The 27,759-nt window shown below is 45.8% G+C and overlaps 1 protein-coding gene across 6 annotated transcripts in view; it reads left to right on the forward strand.

Annotated features, from left to right (window-relative positions):
- Positions 1-27,759, forward strand: part of CROCC (ciliary rootlet coiled-coil, rootletin) — a 144,995-nt gene that overhangs the window by 7,469 nt on the left and 109,767 nt on the right. Inside the window, exons 1-7 of one of the 6 annotated variants that reach the window (XM_085847730.1) lie at positions 4,927-5,086; positions 15,414-15,519; positions 20,775-20,920; positions 21,015-21,218; positions 21,807-21,869; positions 26,415-26,491; positions 26,803-26,968. In XM_085847730.1, the coding sequence (XP_085703856.1) occupies positions 5,027-5,086; positions 15,414-15,519; positions 20,775-20,920; positions 21,015-21,218; positions 21,807-21,869; positions 26,415-26,491; positions 26,803-26,968 (822 nt within the window). In that variant the 5' untranslated portion in view covers positions 4,927-5,026. Of the gene's footprint in view, positions 1-4,926; positions 5,087-13,913; positions 14,022-15,408; positions 15,520-15,757; positions 15,847-20,774; positions 20,921-21,014; positions 21,219-21,806; positions 21,870-26,414; positions 26,492-26,802; positions 26,969-27,759 lie in introns of those variants that run through there. The other 5 variants (XM_085847733.1, XM_085847734.1, XM_085847731.1 and 2 more) reach the window with 5 other exon arrangements.

The following is a 27,759-nucleotide window of genomic DNA, read 5'->3' on the forward strand; positions in this document are numbered from 1 at the left end:
CCCCCCAAAAAAAGGGAATTTTTTTTTTTGCATTTCTACATGTTTTAAGTGATTTCCAACCACCCCAAAAAATTGTTAGAGAAAAAAAAATCTTTGCAAATTTTTTTTAATTTTTTTTTTTGCATTTTTACATGTTTTAACTGATTTCCAACCCCCCCCCCCCCCCCAAAAAAAAAATGGAGAAAAGAACTATAACTCTCAGCACTGTTGACATATTTAATGAATAAGATATCAGGTTCACTTGAGTGACCCAGCAGTATTGGCGGCGGAGGGTTTGCACTCTCCTGAGTGCTCCCCCTCTAGTTTTGATCTGGGTTCGTTTTGGGTTTTTTTAATTTTTTAGTTTTTACAATAAAGCTCACTTGGCTGTGCCTGGATGGGTTTCAGGGTAGAGTAGTAGCAGTTGAAATGTGAATCCCATCCAGGTTCCTCCTGATGACTTCATCTTTGTTCTTTGCTTGTTCGGGTGCCTTCTGATGACAACAATGCAGGACTTGTACCTATTCGGTCTTCCATTTGATTTGAATTGAATTTACTTTAATCCCATTCTAAGTTCCTTTGAATAATAATAAAAAACGACATGGGTCAGGGTCAGGTGTCCAATGAAAGTGGAGTTGCATCAAAGCAGGACGTCTTCATACCCGGTCATCACTGCCAGCAGTTATAAAGTGACATTTCTGATTATGTCTGTTATTAATTACGTAACATACCAGAACACAAAATTGCCCTTTTTTCTTGTTAGTTGTTTGTTTTTGGAGTTTTCTGACTTTAGTCTCCTCTTCAGCAAGTGAAATGCATGCTCCATTGGATTTAAATCAGGAGATTGACTTGGCCAGTCTAAAACCTTCCACTTCCCCCCTTCCCTCCCTTCCACCTCCCCCCCCCCCCGATTAACTCCTTGGTTGTGTTGGCAGTGTGTTTTGGGTCATTGTCTTGCTGCATCATGAAGCATTGCCCATTGAGTTTGGAAGCATTTTCCTGAACAGTCTTATGCAAGCCGAACACTGCACATCACCCAGTCAGCACCATGCCGACTGTGAAGCATGGTGGTGGCAGCATCTTGTTATGGGGCTGCTTTTCCTCAGCAGGCACTGGAAAACTTGTGAGGATAGAAGAAACAATGGACGGTGCAAAGTATTGGAGAATCCTTGATGAAAGCCTGCGTGAGTCAGCCATGAATCTGAAACTGGGTAGGAGATTCACATTTAGCAGGACAATAATCCGAAGCACAAAGATAAATCCATACTGGAGTGACTGAATAAGAATAAAATTAATGTTCTTGACTGGCCCAGTCAAAGTCCTTTTTGGTGAGACTTGAATATTGCAGTCCATCGATGATCCCCATCAAACTTGGCAGAACTTGAGCAATTTTCACGTGAACAATGGGTAAATATTTCACCATCTCACTGTTTTTGGGTAGATCTCTACCAGCAGTTACCAGGCTGATCCACCAGCTGTCAAGTTGGACGTCAGGGGTGTTACAATCCCTGTTGCTGACCCTCCAATCAACTGTGGTCCACCTTCGCTTGTGGAAACACAGACTGCGGTGAACCGGTTGAAATGGGGTAAAGCTCCAGGGATCTGTGGCATTCATGCTGAACTTCTCAAGGCTGGTGGAAATGGTGCACTCGTGTCGTTGCATGCAGTTCTGTGCTCTGCCTGGAACACAGGCATCATCCCAACTGATTGGAAGAGGGGCCTTGTTGTCCCTCTCTGGAAAGGGAAGGGTGATCACCAAGACTGCAACAACTACCGAGGGGTGATGCTGCTCTCAGTGCTGAGCAAGGTCTTTGCTCGGATAATTATTGATAGGGTTCGCTACCATCTGCTTGAGCACCAGCGTCCAGAGCAGTCAGGCTTTACACCAAAGAGGTCAACGATTGACCGTATCCTTGCTCTTCGGATCCTCACCGAATGCAGACGAGAGTTTTGGCAGGGGCTGCTTGCAGCCTATGTTGATCTCTGTAAAACGTTTGATTCGGTGAATCGGGATGCCCGATGGAGGATTCTTGGTCTTCGTGGGGTGCCACCAAAACTGATCGATCTGATGTCTGAACTCTACTCTGGTACTGAGAGTGCTGTGAGATGTGGTGGTACCATTTCTGACTTATTTCCAGTTGTTACTGAAGTTCGTCAGGGGTGTGTACTGGCCCCCACACTTTTCACCACTTGAATGGACTGGATTCTAGGGAGGATGTCGGAGAGATCAAGCTGCAGTGCATTGTTTGGGAATGACAAGATCTCTGACCTTGCTTTCGCAGATGATGCAGTCATCTTTGCGGAGACTTTAGATAACCTTTTGGGGGCCCTCGGGCTGCTGAATGAGGAGTCGGAGCCGCTGGGATTACGGGTTTCCTGGGTCAAAACTAAGATCCAGGCTTTCAATGACATCTTGGATGCCGCTGTCCTGTCTGTGCCTGTTTGTGGTGAGGATGCTGAGGTCATGGAGAGATTCACTTACCTTGGCAGTGATATTCATATCTCTGCCGACTGTGAGTCAGAGATCAATCGACGTCTGGTTCTGGCCTGGGGAGTCATGGATTCGCTGGATAATGGGGTGTGGCACTGCCGGTACCTGTGCGGGAGGACGAATGTCTGAGTCTTCAGGTCCTTGGTGCTTCCAGTCTTGCTCTATGGATGCGAGACTTGGACTCTGACCAAGGATCTGAGACGGAGACTTAATTCCTTTGGTACCAGGTCTCTTCGGAGAATCCTTGGCTATCGCTGGTCGGACTTTGTGTCCAACGAGCGGTTGCTGAGAGAGACTCAAATGAGATTTGTTACCTGCATAGTCTGTGAGCGTCAGCTGCGGCTGTATGGACATGTGGCTCGTTTTCCTGACGCTGATCCTGCTCACCAGATTCTCTCAGCGAGGGAGTCTCATGAGTGGAGGAGGCCAATGGGCCGACCACGTGCCTCGTGGTTGCAGCAGGTTGATCGGCATCTCAAGGAGTTAGGGATGGGCCAGGCATCTGCCTGGGGGATGGCCAGACGGAGGTCCCTGGAGTACCGGCGGAAAGTGGACGCAGTGATGCTCTGCTCTGGCGCATGCTCCCATACCTGACCTCTACCAGTTTTGTGCACTCATAGCAGTCATTGCTGTAAAAGGTTCTTCCACCAAGTACTGACCCAAAGGGCTGAATACCTTTACAACCAATGAATTTTGATATGTACATGTTTTTTGCAGGTATTCCTGACATGTATCATCCTTCAACAATAACAGTGTTTCGTTTGATCCCTGCAGTTATTATTAAAAATAGGTCATTTCGAAAAATTGCTTTGACGTCGTTCATAATCTATCTATAATTGTGTGTGTGTGTGTGTGTGTGTGTGTGTGTGTGTGTGTGTGTGTGTGTGTGTGTGTGTGTGTGTGTGTGTGTGTGTGTGTGTGTGTGTGTGTGTGATCGCTGTTTCTCGACAACCACTGGTCCGATTTAGTTGAAACTTGCCAGGTATATTGCTGGGGACCTGAGGATGTGCCTTTTCAAGCTTTGCTATGAATCGGACAAGTGGTTCCCAAGTTCTGGCCATTTATTTACCAAACCAATGACAGGACACTTTGCTGTGTTGGCGTGGCTGCGCATTCCCCATTACGTGTTACAACATTTGGACTTCTGGATAGTGATGACTTACTGTATCTATCTTTAATTCCAGCAGTGTGTGTGTGTGTGTGTGTGTGTGTGTGTGTGTGTGTGTGTGTGTGTGTGTGTGTGTGTGTGTGTGTGTGTGTGTGTGTGTGTGTGTGTGTGTGTGTGTGTGTGTGTGTGTGTGTGTGTGTGTGTGTGTGTGTGTGTGTGTGTGTGTGACACCGCTGTTTCTTGACAATCACTGCTCCGATCTAATTGAAACTTGCCAGGTATATTGCTGGGGACCTGAGTATGTGCCTTTTCAAGGTTTGATATTAATCGGACAAGTGCTTCCCAAGTTATGGCCATTTATTTACCAAACCAGTGAGAGGATACGGTGCTATGACATCACAATCGACGTCACAATTCTTCTTTTTTTTTTTCTTTCTTTTTTTTGCTCGTACGGGCACGCACTCATATTAAAGATTCCTTGATTGTTTGTTTGGATTTGATAAAATGTAACTCCAAAAGGTCTTCACCCATCAACCACCAAATGAATGTTAACACAACCTGCTGGATATATCGGACATGTGGCGTAGATTAGGTAGATATGATAGGACAATTTTTGGGAATTCGAATTTCATTTCAGCATCTTCGTTTTGGTGATGAACAGGAAAATGAACCATATTGCTTATTATTAAATCGCCAAATTACCACAATGTTCCCCACGATGGATATAACCGTTATCATATCAGTACGAGTCCGTACACGCGGACCTGCTTTTCCTTGTATTTTGACAATTTCTTTAAAAATAAATGTTTAACAATGGTATCAAACTCCTCCAGGGTGGGCTTTGTGTTCTCATGATCACCTTTATAGGTTTTATGTGTTTTTCTAAACCAATGTGGTAAAAACAGCGACATCTATTAAATCACAATTAAACTATTCCTTTCCTTTTACCCTCAACCAGCCCACGCTACCCTCCCCTCCTCGGACCACTGTCGCGTCGTTTGTTTCTAGGCAACCGTCGCCTCCATGGCAACGCTGCGCTTGACTATCTGGCTAGTGCTACACTAATCTCTCATTCTCTCTCTCTCTCTCTCTCTCTCTCTCTCTCTCTCTCTCTCTCTCTCTCTCTCTCTCTCTCTCTCTCTCTCTCTCTCTCTCTCTCTCTGTCTCTCTGTCTCTCTGTCTCTCTGTCTCTCTGTCTCTCTGTCTCTCTGTCTCTCTGTCTCTCTGTCTCTCTGTCTCTCTGTCTCTCTGTCTCTCTGTCTCTCTGTCTCTCTGTCTCTCTGTCTCTCTGTCTCTCTGTCTCTCTCATTCTCTGATGAGGGTACAGTTTCCTGAGATTGACATGTAATGAGACTGTTAATTGTCATTGTGACGAAGTAAGCAGACTAAGTCGTGGAAACAGTTTGAAGGGGTGGGTTACAGCAGCCCAGGTAAATCAAGCAAGCTCCATGAGTGAACAGATCAACACTGTCGCCCCAGAAAGCCTGCAACTTCAAAGCGTCATACAGGTTAGTTGTTAGTCGTGCCATCCTATAACAACACTGCATGCACTCCAGTGCAATCACCTGTGATTATATATATATATATATATATATATATATATATATATATATATATATATATATATATATATATATATATATTTATATATATATCAATGTTCATTGCTCCAGAGATGACCAGTGAGACTGCCGGTGGTTGTCCGATGCAATGATTCTTTCTTTGAATGATGAATTGTCAAGGTGAGTTGTGAGAATCCACAATGATCATCTGAATGTGACCTCGGGTATCCCGTGGTTCGAAGGATTCTGGGTATAATCTGTTCAAATGTGAAAAAATAACGGTTTCACAAACTTGGTGTTTATTTTTTTTTTACCTCCGCGGAGGTTATGTTTTCACACCTGTGTGTCTGTCTGTCTGTTTGTTTGTTTGTGTGTTTGTTAACCCTGTAGCAGCCACACCGTTTCAGCGATCGTGACCAAACTGGGTACAGACGTCGGCCATGGTCCAACTTAGACACTCGTCGTTTTTGGTGAATCTCGGTCAAAGGTCAAGGTCAAGGTCACAGAAAAACCGAAATTCTTATTTTCGCAATAACGTCCGCTAAAATGGTCGTGTCGACTTCAAACCAAATCCAAAATGTGCATCTTCCAATTCTGCATCCAACCACAATGTCTCATTGGGGTGTCACACCAACACCCTTCTTAGCGGTCGGGGGTCGAATGTCAGGGGTGGTCGGGTCAAAACTTTTAAATTGCGATAAAAACGCCATTTCAAGTCCGATTGACTTCCAAATTATGATCATGACCAAACTAAGTGCTATAACTCATTAAACAGTAGCACTATCGACTTATAAGAACCAAATTGATTTCCAGGTTTTTGCTTTTTCAGAGATCATGGAGATATGACAAAGTTATTCCGGCAATTCCTTGTTCAACGAGCAATTTCATTTGTTTGTTTGTTTGTGTGCAGGATATCTCAAAAAGTTGTGTACGGATTTGGACAAGGCTTTGTGGACAGTTTGGGTGCGTGAACAGGACGAAGTGATTAGATTTTGGTGAAGATCTGGATCCGGATCCGACTACTATAATTTTTTTAAGTGATTCTCCACCATTGAGAGATTGGGCCAAAAACGATATGTACCACGATATCTCAAAAAGTTGTAGACGGATTCTGATGAAACTTGGTGGACAGGTTGTGAGTGTGACAACGAAGAATTGATTCAATTTTGCTGAAGATCAGAATCTGGATCCAGAGATGATCTGATAATTACCTCCGTCACCGAAGGTGAAAGAGGTTATGTTTTCACCCCTGTCTGTCTGTTTGTTTGTTTGTGTGCAGGATATCTCCAGGATATTTGTGTGCAGGTTTGTGTGCAGGATATGTGTGCAGGTTTGTGTCCAAGGATATCTTGGACGAAACTTGGTGGACAGGTTGGTTGTGTCGCAAGGACAAATTGATTCGATTTTGGTGAAGATCCGAATCCGGATCTGGATACGAGGATAATGTAATTTTTAAAGTGATTCTTCACCATTGAGAGATAGAGCTAAACTAATATATCGCAAGATACCTAAAAAAAAGATGTCCTGGGCCCGATATGTTCTCGTGGATCAGGCATTACCTGGTGGAGGTACGCGCTCTACCAAGTGCCCTTCTTGTTTTTTCTGCAATGATTGAAGGTTTTAGAGGAATTTGTACATCCATGGCATGCAGGACAGGAACATTTGTGCAGACAAAGTGGACACTCATCATGGGTTGTCTTCCCACTTTGATGTGTTGTATTTAATTCTCATACACATTTTACCCCTCCGCCATTTGTTCAGCTCTTTCACGATTTCCTTCTCAACAAAAATTTCCATGAAAATCTTCTGCATGTTTTCACAGGTTTGTAACTTTCTTTTTAAATTCTGTTTTTGAGTCGTCAAACTTGCGATGGCATTGTCAGGACTTTGTCTCTGCGAGGAACCGTGTTTGAGGGACCATAACCTTTCGAGATGAGCTATCCTGGTCGTCATCATACTTCATTAACAACAAATGCAGTTAACATCAGATCTTGTTTTCGCTACTGAAACCCCGTTGTAGCACTTAACGACTCTCGCTATTTCAACAATGTCAAAATGCAATGGCAGACAATAACAATGAATGTATGTCCCCATGACCCAATTGGAGCAAGAATGAAACACCAGGATCGTCTGAGCTCAGACCTTTCAGTCCTTTGTCCATCTTCCTAATCGTGGTAGCGTCTGTCTCAGCAGGACGCGCTCTTTTCATTTCGCTCCGATCTTCATCCCTTTGCTCATCACGGAAAGAGTCAAGATAGACACAGTTCTTGATAATGAAGAATGGTGTCTTTACTGAAAAGGCTCGGGTTTCCAATCTCTCCTTCTTTGGTCCATATCCATTTCCCCCCCCCCCCTCCCATCCGACTGGCTACTGCTTGGAACAAGTGAGTTTCTCTTCCACAAAGGATGAGAAGTAGCTCGACAATCCTGGCACATCATCAGCCACTGATCCCAATGTCATCAGTTTACTCTTCGTTAAAGTTTGTGCACAAATGGCAGGCAGGCTGCAGTCGTATACTTTACGTCCTCCAAGTATGTTAGACCTCCAAGTCCCGTATACTTTTTCTGTCTCTACATGTAGACTGTTGATAACCCAACAATTTACTGTGGCAATCGACATCAGGCGGAGGTGCATTCTTTGGAGGTCCTTGGATTAAGAATTTCCCATGACCTTTTTTGGGGGCAAACTCATACCTCAGGTGGCTTTCCAGAGTATGGAGGCACCTTGACGTTCCCCACAGAGGTAAGTAAGTTCCTCGACCGCTCTCAGGTCTGAATAATGTAGAAGGCCTTCAACCGTTGTGACATGGAGTATGGCTCTCGTCTTCAAGGCAGCTGCTTCCAGACCTCATCCTTTACCCTTGGAATCACTAGAATCCAAGGTGCTGATGGAAGTTGGAGTCATTGAACAATTTGTTGAGGTGCAAGGCCGACTCTGATGCTCCCACAACAAACAGGTTGGTGGACTCTCAGTTTTATGCTTCCTCGTGTCTGGTCTTCTTCCACCTGTGCTCTCCTCTATTTCTGCCTCATGAACCCAACAAGGTCACACTCACTCAGACAGTAAACCCATATCTTGTGAGCTGTTACGCAGCTCTCCCCTTATTTCTCCCCCAAATCAAAGCTAAATCCTCACCTCCACTCACCTGGTGTTATTTGACAGCACGACGGGGGCTCCACGTGAAGACCCAAAGATCCTTGGCCAGCCACCTCAACCGGTAAACCAACACCACATTTGGCTTGACATGTTTTAAAATCCAAGTTGAAATAATGCCGCTACAGCTCCACGACTACTCTTTCAACGATTCCAATGAATCCTACCTTGTTGTGGGGTTGGCTGGGGAAGGTTTTGGGCCCAAGTGCATGGGATTCACAAAGTAATGGGCATGCGTGCCGTCCGACTGGTAATTCAGCTACTCTTCATGAAAGATAACGTGAGATCTTCAGCGTCCACTACTGCTCGCACATGGGAAATCCACATGAACATCCATCCGAGTGAAGGCACACTCTGTGAATCATCCATTGGATAGTCTAGTAGTTGGGACGAGGTTCAGATCCAGAGTGTGAATCATCCATTGGATAGTTTGGTAGTCGGGACGAGGTTCAGATCCAGACTGTGAATCATCCATTGGATAGTTTGGTAGTCGGGACGAGGTTTAGATTGAGACTGTGTGCGAGGTACCTCTTTACCATCTTGTGGGACCACCATTTTACTACTCTCTTGTTTGCCAGGAGTTTCTTCTGGTCCAAAGTTGAAGTGTCAGTCTTATCCCTTAACTCTTGTGCTTTCCCATGTGTCCTGATGTTTTTTTTTTATTTAATCCTATTATCATGATGTTTTATGACCATAGCTACACTATATGCTGCTCGTTGTGTCACAGGGAGAGGATCTAAAGGGGGAGAAAGTGAATCTAGGCCTCAGTCAGTACACTTACCCACTGCCAGACAATATGAAAGAACCTTTTGTTTGTTTGCTTTGAAAACATGAAATACGATCGAGTGTCGGCCGGGAGGGTGGGTAAGGGAAAAGGGGTAAGAGGTAAGGGGTAACCACAATGGATCGTTTGTTTTCGTACAATGCGTTTCCATGGCAAAGCCTGAGAGCCAGAGATAGGCAATGCGATCCTTTGGGCCTTAAGGAGAGACCAACAGAAGTGTGCATGGGATTCCCAGGCATGCCAAAGGGGCTGCAGGTTGTGATAAAGAGACCGGTGGGGGGGGGGGGGGTGAGTGAATGCATGATAACAATGGTGTGTTGAGGATGTGAGGCTACGGTTACTCGCAACATGCGTGAATGTGACAGTAGAGATACCTGATTGTATGACTGGATATTATAAGCCAACTCTAACAGAAAGTTTCACTAAACTAACAAACACCATCAATCCACCCACGTGACGTTTGACTTCCATAACATACTCACAGACAGACAGGTGAGTGTACTTCACCATGTCTATCCTGATCATTGCATTATTTTTGCTTCTTCTGTCTGTTTTGTATCTCCATAGGATTTGTGTTGCGACGTGCATTCAGCCAACAGATTGCTTGTGGGGCATCTGCGGTACCTGTACAGGTGATCATCGAGTTCCGTAGTTTCGACCGCAGGTGAAGTGGACAGAGTCCGCGGTATTGAAGGTTCATTGCAGGGTAGTTGATGGCTACAAATGATGTGTAAAAAAGGATGAGAAAGCAGAATATGCCACTCAAAATGAGGACACTAATGCAAACGTAGCAACAAAAGCAAAATGTGGAAGGAGCAAAGTAAAAATCATGAAACAAACTCCATTTTCCTGATTAGCATTCCCAAATAAGGGATGAGCTCATGATGTTCGGATCCCAGGTTCAAATCCCATTTTATTGTGTTAAGTTGATTTCCTTATTGTGTGGATGTACTGGCAGGATGGCCGAGAGGTATGCACACTCAACTCGAAGCTGTCCAGCCGGGTTTGAATCCCGACGCAGTTAGAAACTGTCATCCCCAGTGTTTCACAGGTAGGGTGATTCATTAATGTGCATGTTCTCCCTCGGATGGTATTCGTTGGTGGACGTTAAGGATCCCACGGTGTTCTGGGCAAAGAGTAGGTGAGCTATCGCCAGTTATGCGACCCAATGGAGTCGCTGTGCTCCTAAGGGAGGAATGCAGAGTAGTAGTAGTAGTAGTAGTAGTAGTAGTAGTAGTAGTAGTAGTAGTAGTAGTAGTAGTAGATTGACCATGTGCTCGTTGGTGGTTGCTGGAGGATGATCCAAAACTGTAGGGTCTACCGAAGTGCTGAGTTCCTCAATACTGACAACAGGCTTGTTGTAGCAACTCTGAAGTTTCAGCTTCAATCCAGGAGAATGGTACCATCCCAGCTGAGGATGGATGTTGGCAAGCTCAAGGATGAGAGGGCAGCTGAGGAGTTTGTGAACAGACTGAGTGAGGATTTTGGGGTCTGGATGCTTTGGAGAATACTGCAGAGTTGTGGAGCGCCTTCAAGACCACCGTCCTTGATGTTGCCGGTTGATGTTCTGGAACTCACCGAAGGGTGTAGAAGAATTTTGTCTCTCAAGGGACACGAGATACCATTGACCAGAGATGCAGCGTCAGGCTGAATGGCAGAGCTGAGCTGTTCAGGGAGCTGAGGAGTAAAACTGTACGTGCGCTAAGGGAGGACAAGGAGGCCTATGTGCAAGGAATCTGTGAGGGGGTTGAGCATCTCCTGTGGTCAAGTGAGTCTCATCCTGCTTACAGGGGAATTCACGCATTGCGTTCCTCCAAGCCCATCCCTCGGTGCAATGCAGTTAGAGCGGAGGGTGGTTGGCTCTTGACAGAGGAATCCGAAGTGAAGGCCCGCTGGGCCGGTTACTTTGAGCGGCTGTACCAGGCTGATCCACCAGATGTCGAGTTGGATGTCAGGGGTGTTGCTGACCCTCCAATCAAGAGTGATCCACCTTCGTTTGTGGAAACACAGGCTGTGGTGAACCAGTTGAAATGGGGTAAAGCTCCAGGGATCTGTGGCATCCATGCTGAACTTCTCAAGGCTGGTGGAAATGCTGCACTCGTGTCGTTGCATGCAGTTCTGTGCTCTGCCTGGAACATAGGCATCATCCCAACTGATTGGAAGAGGGTTCTTGTTGTCCTTCTCTGGAAAGCGAAGGGTGATCACCAAGACTGCAATAACTACCGAGGGGTGATGATGCTCTCAGCTCTGGGCAGGTCTTTGCTCGGATAATTCTTGATCGGATTCATCACCATATGCTTGAGCACCAGCGTCCAGAGCAGTCAGACTTGACACCAAAGAGGTCAATGATTGAGCATATCCTTGCTCTTCAGGTCCTCACTCAACGCAGACGAGAGCTTCGGCAGGGGCTGCTTGCAGCTTATGTTAATCTCTGTAAAGCGTTTGATTCAATGAATCGGATGCCCTCTGGTGGATTCTAGGTCTTCCTGGGGTGCCACCAAAACTGATCGATCTGATGTCTGAACTATACTCTGGTACTGAGAGTGCTGTGAGATGTGGTGATACCATCTCCGACTTATTTCCAGGTGTTACTGGAGTTCGTCAGGGGTGTGGACTGGCCCACACACTTTTCAGTGCTTGTATGGACTGGATTCTGGGGAGGATGTCAGAGAGATCAAGCTGCAGTGCATTGTTTAGGAATGTCACGATCTCTGACTTTGATTTTGCAGATGATAGTCATCTTTGTGGAGACTCTGGGTATCCTTTTGGGGGCCCTCAAGGTGCTGAATGAGGAGTCGGAGCCGCTGGGATTACGGGTTTCCTGGGTCAAAACTAAGATCCAGGCTTTCAGTGACATCTTGGATGCCGCTGTCCTGTCTGTGCCTGTTTGTGGTGAGGATGCTGAGATTGTGGAGAGATTCACTTACCTTGGCAGTGATATTCATGTCTCTGTTGGCTGTGAGTCAGAGGTCAAGAGATGTCTGAGTCAGGCCTGGGGAGTCATGGATTCACTGGATCATGAAGTGTGGTGCTTGTCGGTACCTGTACAGGAGGACGAAAGTCCTTCGTGCTTCCAGTCTTGCTCTCTGGATGTGAGACTTTGACTCTGACCAGGGATCTGCGATGGAGATTTAATTCCTTTTGGTACCAGGTCTCTTCAGAGAATCCTTGGCTATCGCTGGTCGGACTTTGTGTCCAACGAGTGTTTGCTGAGAGAGAGTCAAATGAGATTTGTTACCTGCATGGTCCGTGAGCATCAGCTGCGGCTGTATGGACATGTGGCTCGTTTTCCTGATGCTGATCCTGCTCACCAGATTCTCTCAGCGAGGGAGTCTCATGAGTGGAGGAGGCCAATGGGCCGACCACGTGCCTCGTGGTTGCAGCAGGTTGATCGGCATCTCAAGGAGATGGTGGTGGGCCAGGCCAGATGCCTGGGGGGTGGCCAGACGGAGGCCCCTGGAGAGGTTACGAGACTCAGCTATGAGAAGCGGTTGAAGGAGATGGGACTCTATACATGAGGAAGGAGGCAGTTACGAGGAGATATGATAGAGATGTTGAAGATAATGAAAGGTAGAGATAAAATAAGTGACGATCAATTATTCAACAGAGTTGACAGTGATAGGACCAGGGGACATAGCCTGAGAGTAAAGAGGAGAGTTAAGACAGTAGTAAGGTCGGGGACTTTTACTCAGAGAGTAGTTAATGCATGGGATGGTAGTGGTAGCAGAAACAGGAGATAAGTTTAAATTAGAATTAGATAGGAAGTGATGGAGATAGAGGGGTATTGGGATGTTGACAGGATTTTTGGATAGTTTGAGTATTGATGGGTGATTGTGTGCCTCTGTATGGAGTGCTGTTGGTTGGGGTCTCATTAAGGGGTGTTGGTGGTTGTTTTTTTTTTTTTTTTAACCAAGCCCATGACCCCTCCCCTGGAAAGAAAAATAAAAAATACAAAAACTACAAAAAAAAAAAACAACATTTTTAATTTTCTGCTTTGATCTTGTGTTGATAAATTGTTGTGGTGTTGATGTGGTGCAGGCATGATGGATTGAATGGCCTCCACCTGTGTCTAATTTATTTGTGATTCCTTGTGTGTAACAACGGAACCAACAAGTTTGATAATTATCCAGAGGAAGTTGCTTCCTCTCAAGGAATATAAATATTTAAGAAAATCCTGAGATCTTTCCTTATGGGCGAAAAGGATAATAAACCAACACCATCACCACCACCACCAACACCATCACCACCAACACGAACACCACCACCTACACCAACAACACCACCTACACTAACACCAACACGAACAACACCACCACCAACACCTACACAAACATGAACAACACCACCACCACCTACACCACCAACATGAACAACACCAACACCACCTACACCACCAACATGAACAACGCCACCGCCACCTACACCACCAACATGAACAACACCAACACCACCAACACCACCTACACCAACACGAACAACACGAACAACACCACCTACACCAACACCTACACCAACAACAACACCACCACCACCACATACACCAACAACACCACCACCTACATCACCACCAACAACACCACCACCTACACCAACATCACCACCACCACCAACAACATCACCAACACTTACACTTCCATCAACACCACTTACTCGAGTAAAATGCCCAGTTATGGTTCACCTCGACTCACGAGTTAAGGCAAACACTTTTTGTGTTGTTTAATTTTAAATCAGGTGATGATTGATACGTTTCCATAGCAACAGCTTTGGCCTCACGTCGTCGTTGAACGGCGAATAATCCAGCCAATTGGCACAACGTTTGTTGCGCAGTCAAACGACCGACAGCCATTGAACGTGGCGCTTACTCAACGCGTCGCTGCGAATCGGCCAATGGGTGCGCGGCTTGTTGCGCCGAGCCAGCGCGAGCGGATTTGATCTCACGTGAGGTGAGGTTCCGTGATCAACTTGTAAATGATGTTGCGCTGCACCTTTGCCGAAATGACTGTCGTTATTATTATTGTTATGTTAATACGTGAATAAACGATGTGCACACGTTATAATGATATAAATATTTCTTATATATATATATATATATATATATATATATATATATATATATATATATATATATATATATATATATATATATATATATATATATACACATACACAAGAACGGGCCCGTAGGGTTGAACCCGTAGGGGTGGGCCCGGAGATGAGTGCCAGTATGTGCAGCCCTCTCTCGCCCCCTCTCTCGCCCCCCCTCTCTCGCCCTCCTCTCTCGCCCTCCTCTCTCGGCCCCTCCCCTCGCCCCCCACTCTCATCCCCCTCTCTCCCCCCTAGTCTCGCCCTTCCTCTCCCCCCTAGTCTCGCCCTTCCTCTCCCCCCTAGTCTCGCCCTTCCTCTCCCCCCTAGTCTCGCCCTTCCTCTCCCCCCTAGTCTCGCCATTCCTCTCCCCCTCCTCTCTCGCCCTCCTCTCTCGCTCTCCCTTGCCCCTCCCTCGCCCCCTCCCTCGTCCCCTCTCGCCCCCACTCTCATCCCCCTCTCTCCCCCCTCGTCTCGCTCTTCCTCTCCCCCCTCCTCTCTCCCCCTCCTCTCTCGCCCCCACTCTCATCCCCCTCTCTCCCCCCTAGTCTCGCCCTTCCTCTCCCCCCTCCTCTCTCGCCCTCCTCTCTCGCTCTCCCTTGCCCCTCCCTCGCCCCCTCCCTCGTCCCCTCTCGCCCCACTCTCATCCCCCTCTCTCCCCCCTCGTCTCGCCCTTCCTCTCCCCCTCCTCTCTCCCCCTCCTCTCTCGCCCCCACTCTCATCCCCCTCTCTCCCCCCTAGTCTCGCCCTTCCTCTCCCCCCCTCCTCTCTCGCCCCCACTCTCATCCCCCCTCTCCCGTCCCCTCTCTCACAGATATTCGTCGATAGATAAATGGCCGTAACTTTGGAACCGCTCGTCCGATTAATATCAAACCCCGAAAAGGCACTTCTGCGGGCCCCCGGCAATATTCCTGGCAAGTTTCAATCGTGCAAAAGAAATAAAAAAAATAAATAAATAAATAAAAAACATTAATTGTGATGTAGCACTGTGTCCTGTCATTGGTCGACAGATAAATGGCCGTAACTTGGGAACCGCTTGTCCGATTGATACCAAACCTCGAAAAGGCACATCTGCGGGGCCCCGGCAATATTCCTGGCAAGTTTCAATCAGATCGGACCGGCGGTCGTCGAGAAACTGCGGTCGCAGACAGACAGACAGACAGAGATTTCTGGAATTATAGATAGATATACATGTTTGTTCGTGTTACGAACAGTGTGTCCATCAACGTGTTTGTCCACATGTCTTTGTCCAGCGTTTGGAGGACACGCTGCTCTGCTCAAGTCGTGGAGACAGGCAGAGTCCAGTTCCTGCCCGCATTCGACAAATCGTCACGAAGAACCTGGCGGAGCAGTCACCTGGTAAGCACCTGTACTGATGACGTCATGCTCGTGTGATGAAAGACTGATGACGTCATGCTCGTGTGATGAAAGACTGATGACGTCATGCTCGTGTGATGAAAGACTGATGACGTCATGCTCGTGTGATGAAAGACTGATGACGTCATGCTCGTGTGATGAAAGACTGATGACGTCATGCTCGTGTGATGAAAGACTGATGACGTCATGCTCGTGTGATGAAAGCTCTTTTGGCCTGAAGGAAGTTTGTGACGAGGAGCTCGGTCTTGGCTCCCCACGTTTACCTCCTCACCCCAGACTCGTTACCTCCACCACCCAAGCTGGACTAAGGTGATGTTTTTTTTTACCCCTGTCTGTCTGTTTGTCCCACAGGAATATTTGGGAACATCGAGCTTCTTGACGACAAGACCTCAGGACTGTAACTCTCTCCCTCTCTATCGAGTGCAGCCTGTGGCTGCTGGTTGCATCATTGGTTAGGACGCGGCTATGCCGCTGATGCAGTGTCCCCCTTACCAGTACACTGGTACTCATTTCGCCGACCTCGGAAGGATGACAGGCTGAGTCAACCCCCTGGTGTATTAATTCAGCGGCCAACGGGGCTTGAACTCGGGACCCTAGGATCCCAAGCCGCCACCCGAACCACGACGCCAACACCAGGCTCAGGCCTGTTACGAACTGATTCCAAAGAAAAGCTGAAGATTTTGGAATCTTTGCAACTGATCTTAACAACAACAATGTCAACACACAAAATGTTTACAAAACAAATGGATGAAAATATCGAACGGACAAGCACAGAATGCGGTGACACGACCCCGAGCACGAAACCTGAACCCGCCATTGCGGATTAATCAGATCGTTCGTTACAATAATGGACGATGGAGCCACTGAAGCTTTGAATTACCTGGTGAAATAGTTCAGGATTTGTAATGTATTCAATAGTCAGAGACGAAGACTCTCAAGTGGGAACAACAGGTTTAATTCGGACAACATGGCACAGCATCGGGACATGAGTGGGTCACATGACTCCTCTTAACCATGCCCCGGTGCACCCATGTATGGATGCATTAGCATAACTACTGATACATCTCATCTTTGTTCTCTACCTGGACCGTTACGTCTGGGTGTACTTATGATAACCATGTTGTTGATTCATGACCCATCAGAAGCTTGGCAGGTGAGCGACCGGTGATTCGATGTGGTCTGGTGCGGTCGTTGAGCAACACACGAACTGGATGAGACTGAATGGAGCCTTCTTTGACGCGGCTTTGACCATTCTTGATCTGAATAGCACGTTCATCTTGACCAGTCCTGGCAGGTTTGTAGGGGGCAGCTGTATAGTACTTAATGCCATTCATTTTACAAAAGTTCTGAAACTCTAAGCTCATAAATGACGATCCATTGTCTGATACAATGGAGTTCGGAATACCATGTTGTGCGAACATGGTACGTAGAGCTTCCATTATTACAGCAGAGGATGAGGATGGCACCACGAGAGCTTCAATCCATTTGGAGTGGCCATCAACTACGATAAGGAAGAGCTTCCCTTGAAATGGACCAGCATGGTCGATGTGTAGTCTGGACCATGGTTTGGATGGCCACGACCACATGGCTAATGGAGGCTGTGGCGGTGTCTTGGCATGGGCTTGACAAGTGTAACAATGGCGTACACTGGACTCGATGTCATTGTCCAAATCAGGCCACCAAACATGGGCTCGGGCAATAGTCTTCACGGTGACTATACCTGGATGAGCATTGCGGAGTTCACTGATAATTTTCGCGCGGAGTTTCGGCGGAATTATCACTCGGCTACGCTAAAGCAGGCAGTCTGCATCAATAGAGAGCCCATCCTTCCGGATGAGGTGGTTTCACCCCTTCCGGTAGTGATGGCCAATCACCTGACATAACGCAGCGTTTAATTTGTGACAAATCTGGATTGCTATTGGTAGCACACGCTAATTCCTCTCGTTCCACTTGAGCATAGCGACGTTCAGTGTCAGATAGGGTTGGTGATGCATACGCAACAGGCTGGATATTACCGGTTCCATTTGTTTACAACAACGCACACCCGATGTCATATGAAGAGCTATCACAACTGAGAATAAGTTCCTTGGACGAGTCGTAATGGCGAGGAGGAGAGCACGATTTTAGCGGACTTGAACGCTCTTGTTTGGACAGCTTCCCATTTCCAGACAACGCTTTTCCTGAGGAGCAGATGCAGAGGCTCGACGGTTGTGCTTAGTTGATGCAGGAAATTACCAAAGTATGTCAACATACCCAGGAATACACGAAGTTCCCAAATGTTTTGTGGAATTCGTGCATTCACAGTTGCTTCAACTTTGCTCGGAGAGGGCAAAATGCCTTGACAGGAGATTTGATGACCCAGGTATTCAACTTCACGTGCCATAAAGGTATACTTCTCATGCCTTTGGCGTAACCCAGCTTGTGACAGCTGATTGAGGACTTTGTTTAGGTTCTCAAGGTGTTCATGTTGTGACTTGCCAGTCACTAGTATGTCGTCCTGGAATGCGAGTGTCTTTGCTACAGTTTTCATTCAAGTCTCCATCTTGCATTGGAAGATTGCTGCAGCAGAGCGTATGACAAATGGGCATCTGTTGTACATGTCGAGTCCTCGATGAGTGGTGATGCATGTATAGGGCTTGGAATCATCATCCAGTTCCATTTGAGCATTGGTCAAGTCAAGCTTAGTGAATGTCTGGCCACCCATGAGAGTGGTGAACAGATCCTCTGCTTTGGGCAAAGGGTCGCCATCCAGCTTTGAAGAGTGGTTGATTGTCGTTTTGTGGTCCCCACATTGGAACGATAGGTGCTGCCCAGTCAGAGTACTTGACTGGTGAGATGATTCCCTCACTCTGCAGGTGGTCAAGCTCACATTCGATCATTTATCGCATCATGTCGGACACAGGTCTCGCCTTAAGGAACAATGGCTGAGCATCTGCAGAAACATGAATCCTCACTTTGGGCCCTGCAAAGGTGCCAATACCATCGCGGAACAGGCCAGGGTACTTGTTGAGCATGGTATCGTATCCAGCATCACAGTTGGAAACTCTGTTTATGTCACTCCACTTAAGTCTGATTATTCATCACCAATCTCGGCCTCAGAGGGTTGGTCCTTCTCTATCCACTACCAGTAGTGGTAGGACATGAGTGCTCTTTCCACATCCTACAGTTACATTAGCTGAGCCAACTACGGGCACCACCTCCTTGGTGTATATTCTCAAGTCAATAGAAACAGGCCGGAGTGCAGAAACCTTTCTCGGAGGGTAGATGGAGGTGAACTTGTTCTCACTCATAATTGATCTGGAAGAGCCGGTATCAACTTCCATCCTCACCAGGATCTTATCGATTGTTACATCAACTATAATTGGACCATCGGAGCTCTTTGTTCCAACAGAGAAAACCTTATGAAGTTCCTCACTTGACTCTTGGCTGCAGGCTGTGCTCTGTGACCTATCGTCTGCTGCATCAGGGTTCACCCCAATGTGATAAGCAGGAGACAAGTTCTTTGACTTGTATTGAGAACAACGACACTTCAAGTGTCCCCGCTTTCCACAGTTGTCACAGGTATAATTCCTGAACCGACATTGGCAAGCTTGATGATTACCACCACAACGCCAACAAGTTACCCCACCCAACCTTTGGGGTAGATTCAGAAATGTCAGGAGGTGGAGGTGAATTTGGTGGCTTGCTAAAACACTTTTGTTTGGAGCCAAAGGTTACCTTGTTAACTGATGGGTCCTGTTGGATAACTTTTGATTTGTTCGAGGTCACATGCAGGCTATTTCCATGACTTCAGCCAAATTGGGGTCAGATTCAGGAAGGAGTTTCCGCAGAATTGATTCGTCATTGATGCTTATTATAAAGAAATCACGAAACATCTATTCGAGTTTATCTGTAGACTCACAATGTTCGGTGAGTCGGTGTAAATCAGCCACAAACTTGGATGCTGAGTGACCATCTTGACGATGGTGGGTATAAAATTTATATCTCGAGATGATCTTACCCAGTTTAGGGTGATAATGTCTTTTCACGAGATTGATGAGCTCTTTATAAGACTTGTCAGAAGGTTTGGCTGGGGCAAGAAGATCTTTGATGAGGCTGTACGTCGGGGCGCCGCATACAGTCAGTAATACAGCTCGCCGCCTTTCAGCGTCCTCGTCAGTGTCCATTTTGTTTGCCACGAAGTACTGCTTCAGACGATCGGTATGGTCTTCCCAATCATCCCTCACTGCGTATACTTGCAATATGCCGATGCACGAAGACATCCTCGTCGCCACTGGAATGTATTCAGTAGACAGGGACGAAGACTCTGAAATGGGAACAACAGGTTTATTCCCGGCCACGGGCACAACACAGCACGGCATCAGGACATGGGCGGGTCACATGACTCCTCTTAACCATGCCCCGGTGCACCCATGTGTGCACGCATTCGCATTAACTACTGATACATCTCAGGATTGCACTGCGCTTTGCTGTGGGACATGATCCCGAAAATGCTGCCTTTCTCTTCGGAGTTATAACGAATCACTGAGTCGCAGGGATTAATGCAGAACCAGTGGTGGAAAGCATTGCTGCTCGGATTAATTTCCGAGTGAAAGCAAAAAAACGTGTGATTGCCGATGGTCCATTGATATCTCGCACGACGATCATGTGACATAATTGTAAGGGCGGAGGGGATCGCGGGGGCGGGGGGGGTGGTTCATGTGCACCCGGTGAACCCCCCCCCCCCTGGATCTGCAATTGAGGTGTGACAAAACTAGGTGGATGAGTTGGTTGGGTGACAAGAACAACCCGATGAGATCTTGGTTAAGGTCCGGATCCACACCCGCCTGTTGATGGGATACAACCCATAAACCATTCACCCGGCGGAGGTATACGGTCTTCCGGGTGCCGTTCCAGTTTATAGCTGAAACGGACTCCATGGCTGATGCTTTTGTTGGACAAACATTGTGCTCTTGTCGGTTACCTACTCTATCATCTAATTCCAGTCTTCACACACACAGTCTGCTACATGGATTATTTTATTTAGTCCAATAAACACCGACGCACAAGTTGTCATTTATCACAAGAGTTGAGTTTTTGCAGTGATTTTGATCTCCAGGACTGGTACATAGTGAACGTTACGATGTAGGAAAGACTGTGGTAGTGGTGACGTGTACGTTTTGGTTTCGGCTGTTTTATCAATTTTGCACATTCTGGTTATTTGTAATCTAAATTATTAGTGAATGCTTTCTTGGCAGAAGCCGTAGTGATGTCATCCCTGCTCACTGAGCGGGAAGAGAACCGTTTGCTGCAGGAGGAAGTGTCAAGGTTGGAAGACGAGGTGGCACGGCGTTGTGCGGAACGAGATGAGCTCGCCATCAAGTACAATGCCATCAGCGAGAGGGTTAGTAATTACAGGCTGTTGTCCGTACACTGCGCCTTTTGTTTCGTTACTCGCTTTTTGGTTTTACGTAATACCATCTCCTTGCGCGTAACAGCTAGAACAGGCCCTGCAACCTGGCTGTGGAGAATCCGGCAATGAAAATACAAAGATCGATGCAGCTTTCCACAGCCTGACGCAGCAGAATTTGTCTCTGAGGAGGCGTCTTGATGTGGATCAGGCGGGGTACCGGCGAAAGCTGCACGCCTTCCAGGAAGGGCAGCAGCGTCAGGCACAGCTTGTGCAACGACTTCAAGGAAAGGTAACACTTTGGTAATCTGGTGATTGTTTCACTGAACTTGGGGTTCGTTCATTATGGTTAAGTTGAGGTGGTTGAAGAGGTTCGAGGGCGATTCGTTATGCTCAAGGGTGGTTTATTGGCATTCGTGGGAAGTTCATTCGGGCTTTGAGAACCATGAGAGTGCAGGTGTAATTTGTATTACCATGAGCGGAACGAAAGATAAGTGGTTGTTATCTCCATTCTTTAAAAAAACAACAACAAGGGGATATTGTAATTGGCTCCTGTCTGTTCGTCCGTCGCACCATCTCTTCCTCAACCGAAATAGTTGTGCAGGAATTCACCAAACTTGGTGGCGATGATCACCACATGTAATGGCAAGAATGTGCGAGAGCATTATCATTGTTGGCTCCATCCCGCTGGGGCCCTGAGGCAGGGTCAAAAGTTCAAATACCAAAAAATGCAATTACAGGCACATTTTAAAAAGTTTTCAAATGAAACTTTGTATTATGTAATCCCCACTACATGGACGTTGGGCTTGCCAGATTACTTCCTGAATGGTACTCTTGTAAGCTGCTGAGCCTGTGAGTAAACCAGCTTTGTACTACTCAGGTGCTTCAGTACAAGAACAGGTGTGGAGAGTTGGAGCAACAGCTGCTGGAGCGAGCAACTGAGGTAATAGTTCAGAACCACACAGCACTCATTTCTATAAGCTACACACCCACACCTGGGTACTGTAATCATTTAATACCACCACATTCTCATCCATCCATCCATGAGGACCATGCTCTGTATAGAGCGTCGGTGCTGCCAAAGCTGTCTCCGTGGCTATTGGGACGGGTCGCCACTCCAACGCAGGATACTCGAATGGCTCGATAATCCCAGCAAGCTGGTACTCATTTTGCCAACCTCGGAAGGATGACAGGCTGAGTCAACCCCACCTGGTGTAAATTAAACGGCAGAGCGGGATTTGAACTCAGGACCCTGACCATTAGGCCAACACCAGTCATACACATTCTCATAAACAACCGAAAATAATGGATTCACTCGCACAAACCTCTCATGTGCCACTTCAGGCACAAAAGGCAGTGAATTTTTGATTGGCTTTGTCACCAACCTCAGAGCATTCATCATGCAAGTTCTTCCATGAGGAATGAAGCTTTGGATTTGGATTGAAGAAGGTTTCTGCCACTAAGCTTCATGTGAAGCCAATCACTGGACTTGGATACTCTGAGCATGGAGAAACACACATTTTATTAAACTAACCACTGGACGTGGTTCATTTCATACATTCATATTGCCGATTGTATTTCAAGTAAGGCACGACATTAACCATTGAATGCTTTTGTACACAAAGTCTAGTGTCATGGAAGAGTGAGGTGACAGAGTGGACAAGACAATGTACTGACAGTGGGGCAGTGGGACCACACATGGATGTAACAAGAGGATGAAGGAACCGCAGAAATAGAGGGAGAGGAGGGAAGGAAACATGTCAACCTGCGAGTGTGTGTGTGTGTGTGTGTGTGTCCGACAGTAGCAGCAGGTTTACAAGCTCCAGATGAGAAAAACGAGTTGGGTTAGGCTCTGGGTTGACAACTCATCCCTGTAAAAAAACAAAACTATTACATCACAGAAACTTCGAGAATTGAAGCCTCCCCATTGTCGGTAGGAAGGTCTCAGAAGGCACTGCTTCAAATGAATGACCCTACTCAAAAAGGAAAGCAATGAATGGCAGGATTGAGGCTTTAATTCGACCAAAAAAAAGGTTAAAGATTGGGACATGGAATGTAAGATTCCTTGGCGAAGCAGGGAGAATTATTCAATCTGTAAATGAGATACAAAATTATGATTTGGATATAATGGGACTAAGTGAAGTTATATGGGGTGTGGGGGGGTGCAGGGATGTCTGACTAGATGGGACTAGAAAATGTACAAGCAGTCCTCCATCTCTCTTTCTTTCTTTTTCTTTGTCTACGGAGTGGTGAATCTTGCAAGTAGTTTTTGTAAGGTTGACCTGGCTACGCTTGGATGGGTTTAAGGGTAGATGAGTAGCAGCTGAATCCTGAATCCTATCCAAGCTCCTATTGATGACTCCATCTTTGTCTTTTTTGGGTTCCTCCTGATACTCCAGTGCTGTATTTGGTCAATTATGTGATCTTGTACTGTATTCATAAGAGATGGATTGGCATTGGTCCTCAAAAGAGGAGTCGAGAAGTCGTTTATGGAATGGCAGCCAATTAATGAAATAATTCTTAAAGGGGAATCCAAACGCAATTTTTTTTTTCTGGAAACCATTGAGAATCATTCGGCACAGTCTAATTTAAAGGGAAATGTTTTTTTTTTTTGTTTTTTTTTTGCCAATCACAAAATGTCGCAAAATGCCCAAGAGTGTCAATTTTCGATTTTGCCAGTGATGCACTCTGAACCCACCTTGATCCAAATCACGGTTTTACATCGAGAAACTGTATTTCGAGCTCGGATTCTGATACTGTTTCCACCGTCATTAGCAAGTCTAAAGGCTCTCAGAATGTTGCAACTGATCAGTGGGATTTTGAAGAAACGATTGGAGACAAAATTAGTGATGGAAACGCTTTCGGGGGAATTGTGGAGCCGAATCATTTTGAGTCTTGTGCGAGGGATTCAGAGGAAGAAGGTGGAAGTGTAAGTGAAGATGAAAACGGCGGTCACATGTTCACTCCAAATCGGTAGGGTTTGATTTTTTTTCTGTTCAGTTGACGGTTTATAAGGGAGGGATTTTATATTCATTGATAAATCGGTTTATGTATTACTTTAGCAGAAATACCTGTCATTGTCCGACAGCCGACACCTCCCAGGCACACTCGGACACTGCGGACAAAATGGGCGACGAATGCTTTGTACCACCGTTGAAGGCTGATTTAAGTGCCTTGCATGTTACTGGATTGTCCCATTTCATACTTTCCCTGGATGTCATTTGTGTCTGTGTCCATGCTGTGTCCCACCATCTTGTCCATGAGGTGTCAATGTCCTGCCCCAGTGGAGAGGGGAGTCATGCTATGGGCGAGGTGTGTTTGTGTTTGTGTTTGTGTGTGTTTGTGGCGGTGATATTGTGGGGGTGATGGTTGATGGGGGATTATGGAAGAGAGGGTTTAGGGGTGGAAGGTGGTGCAGGTGGGGCTGAGGACCTGAATGTTTTAGCATCCCAGGTCAAATCCTTTCGGAGGAGAAGTGGAAGAGGGGGGGATCCATAGCTGGACTGTGGTAAGTATAGTATGGTCATGGATTTCACGTAGGTTGGATTCCCATGTAACAGGGACATATCAGCAAAGGCGGATTTAGTTTTTTTTGGGACCCTGGGCACAAAAAATACTTCAGCCCAAAAAAAGAGAACTCCGTGTTATTTTCTCCCCAAAAAAGACCAAAAAAGAGAACTCTGTGTTATTTTCATCCAAAAAAGATAACTCCGTGTTATTTTCACCCAAAAAAGACCAAAAAAGAGAATGCCGTGTTATTTTCACCCCAAAAAGAGAACTCAGTGTTATTTTCACCCCAAAAAGAGAACTCAGTGTTATTTTCACCCCAAAAAGAGAACTCAGTGTTATTTTCACCCAAAAAAGAGAACGCCATGTTATTTTTGCACTTGCTTAGCCTATGTTGCTTTTGACTCAAATGCAAAAAATCCGGAGGAATTCCCATGTTTTATTGCCTTTTTCCCCCTTTGGAAAAAAATACCATGTTAAGGTGTTCCATTACCAATCGGCTTGCTATCACTTGCCAATTCAGCTGTTCATTATCAACGATTTCGTTAGATGCTTGCTTGAGTGCTTAAGCCGCTTGTTCACATTGCCAGCAGCCAACTCGACCACCAATTATTTTTGAGGTCAAATTTGTTTTACGGATTTCACAAGTATCGTGCTATGCATGACATCTTTCTTGTTTGTTTCTTGCGAAAATAGAGAATTTTTCAAGTATGTTGTTTGGTCTTGTCTGTTGTTCTGTCTGTCTTTGTTTGGAAGTCAATTGCCTACAGGTCATGATTTTAAAGCGATCTTCATGAAACTTCACCACCTGGTAGAGTTCATCATAAACAAGAAGCCTATTGTTTTTGGGGTCAAAAGGTCAAATAGGCCAAAGGTCAACAACTTTGTCATATTTATAAAATCCTCAATTTTCATCTGATTAAGTTGAAATTTGAAGAGGATTTGCATATCAGATCACTGAATTCAACCACCAATTATTTTTGAGGTCAACGTAGACCAAATCAACATCGACCAAAGGTCAACAACAACTTAGGTAAACTTTCTAAAATCCTCAATTGTCATCCGATTGATTTTAAATTTGAAGAGTATTTGTATATCAAGTCACTGAATTCAACCACCAATTTTTTTAATGGTCAAATTTGTTTCAGGGATTTCGCAACTATCGTGCTCTCACGACGTCTTTCTTTCTTGTTTGTTTGTTGTGTTTCTCCTACTGTTCTGGGCCGATTACATCCAGACTTGCTACATAGGATCAGCATGACCCCAATTGGTGTATAGTATTGTTTTTATCTTTGCTGGTGGTCTTGGAGGGGGTGGGGGGAGGGGGCGCGTGGGGAAGCGGCACAAATTCTCGATGTAAATGTGTATCGTGTAGCGCCTCCTCCAGGTGGGAGAGGGTATTAGAAGTCCCCGCCTTTTACAGTGCAGTATTGTAAAGTATTGCCGTCCCCACGTTTTCCAGTGCCCTGAAGTGTTTTGAATGATGCAATGAAAGTTATTTTGAATTACACGTTTGAATAAGGATAATAACATAACCCCATTTTTTGTAAAGTATAATTGATTAAGTGACTAATTTATCTATTAATAAAACAAACATTGGTGCCTGTGAAAGAAATGAAAATTCCTTTTGAACTAATTTTAGCGTTCACCTTATCAGTCCTTGTTCAGTAATGATGAACATTTTTCCTTTGAAAAAGTCTACTTTACAGAGCTGTTTGGTGGAGATGTTCAAGAAACTGAATCTATAATATATGTAGGACAGGGAGCTCTTGTGACGAAAGTATCAGCATAAGATGGTATATATTTACCTTTGTATTAAATGTGTAATCTTTGTTTTGCTGAAGTAGTTTATAAGGAATGTGGAATTAAAACACTCCTGTTTCGGTTTAGTTGAGATGTTGAACTACAGGCGTATTTCATGAACTGTACTTGATATCCCATCCTATTATCCTGAGGTAAACCCATTTTCCGTGTTCTGTAGACCCAAGATGCGGCTCAGGATGAAATTAATTCTGAGGAAGAAGAACTAATGGCCCAACTGGAGGAGGAGAAACAAAGGTGATGCCTCACAGACCTCATTTTTTATGTCCCGGCCCAGTCGCTTGGTCCCAGTTGCATGGACTAATTCATGCCGCTCAAGTCTCGCTTCACCCCTTGGTGAAGCCGGTCATGCCGATCCGGTCACGCAGTCTCTGTCACGTGGTCTCGTTCGCTCCAGCCCTGTTGCGCGATCTCGGTCACGCAGTCGCAGTAGCGCTGGCCCATTCTCGTGTTTTCTGCAGGAAAACGTTCTTTGATTGACATGCCCTATCTTATGTTTTTCCACATTTCCCATTTGTGATTTTGACTGCATATTGGCGTTTCTGCAGGAGTTTAGGACTCCAACATGTAAATACACTGCTGCGTGAACATCTGGATCGAGCCGGCTTGGTTAATGAGGCGTTAACTGAGGAGCTCCAAGAATTGTCGTCAGGTTGGAGTGAGACACGGAAAGAGCTCGATCAACAGCATGCTGAATGGCGAAAGGGAGAGAAGGTATATAAAAAAAAATTACTCAACACTGCCATTCCAATTTATCCTGTTTTTTTTAGCCTTTCCATCTCATCCTCCATCATTCATGTTATTATGTTTGTTATTTAATATGCCTTTAGCCCTTGATTTATCGATGGACTTTAAAGTGCCATCTATTAACTAGAAATGCCTATTTTGGATGGTGGGGCTGATTTATTTAGCATCATCATTAGTAATACCGTTTCCCTTCATCATTGTCCCACATGTACAGGTGAAAACAGCAAGTCGTCTTCCCACTCTAGTGGGAAGTGGGAGGATGCGGGAGGGTGGGGGTGGGGGGGTTATTGGAATTATTTTGCTTCCATGAACCTTTACCCCCAGCACGTATGTAGAATTTGGAGGAGATCGGCTTATCCATTTTCAATTCTCTTAGGGACACCCATGCATCTAATCATGCAGTACAGTAGTACTCCATATCGATGGGTGATACGGGAAAAAAAATGGCTGCCCTTTCAAATGTTTACACAATGATGGGCTTATAAAGTACTATAGAGTGAAGTCATAAGTATTTCAAAGCCAGACGTTTTAGTCTGAAGCATTTTCTGAACTCCCAAGACTTAAAAAGACACCAGAAGACATTGCTGAAGTACCACATCGGGAGATCTCTAAAACACCAATTTGTACTTCTTCTCCTCTCAAAACAATGTAAAACTGTAGCCCGACCTACCTCAATAACTGCTGAAGCCATGATGGTGATTCCAACGCGAGGAAGTAACTTTGTCTCTGGGCGAGTGCATGCAACCCAGAATAAAAAT

Source organism: Eptatretus burgeri, chromosome 11 (assembly GCF_056783735.1).
Source record: "Eptatretus burgeri isolate ZD-2024b chromosome 11, Ebu_testis_v1, whole genome shotgun sequence".
Lineage (NCBI taxonomy): Eukaryota > Metazoa > Chordata > Myxini > Myxiniformes > Myxinidae > Eptatretus > Eptatretus burgeri.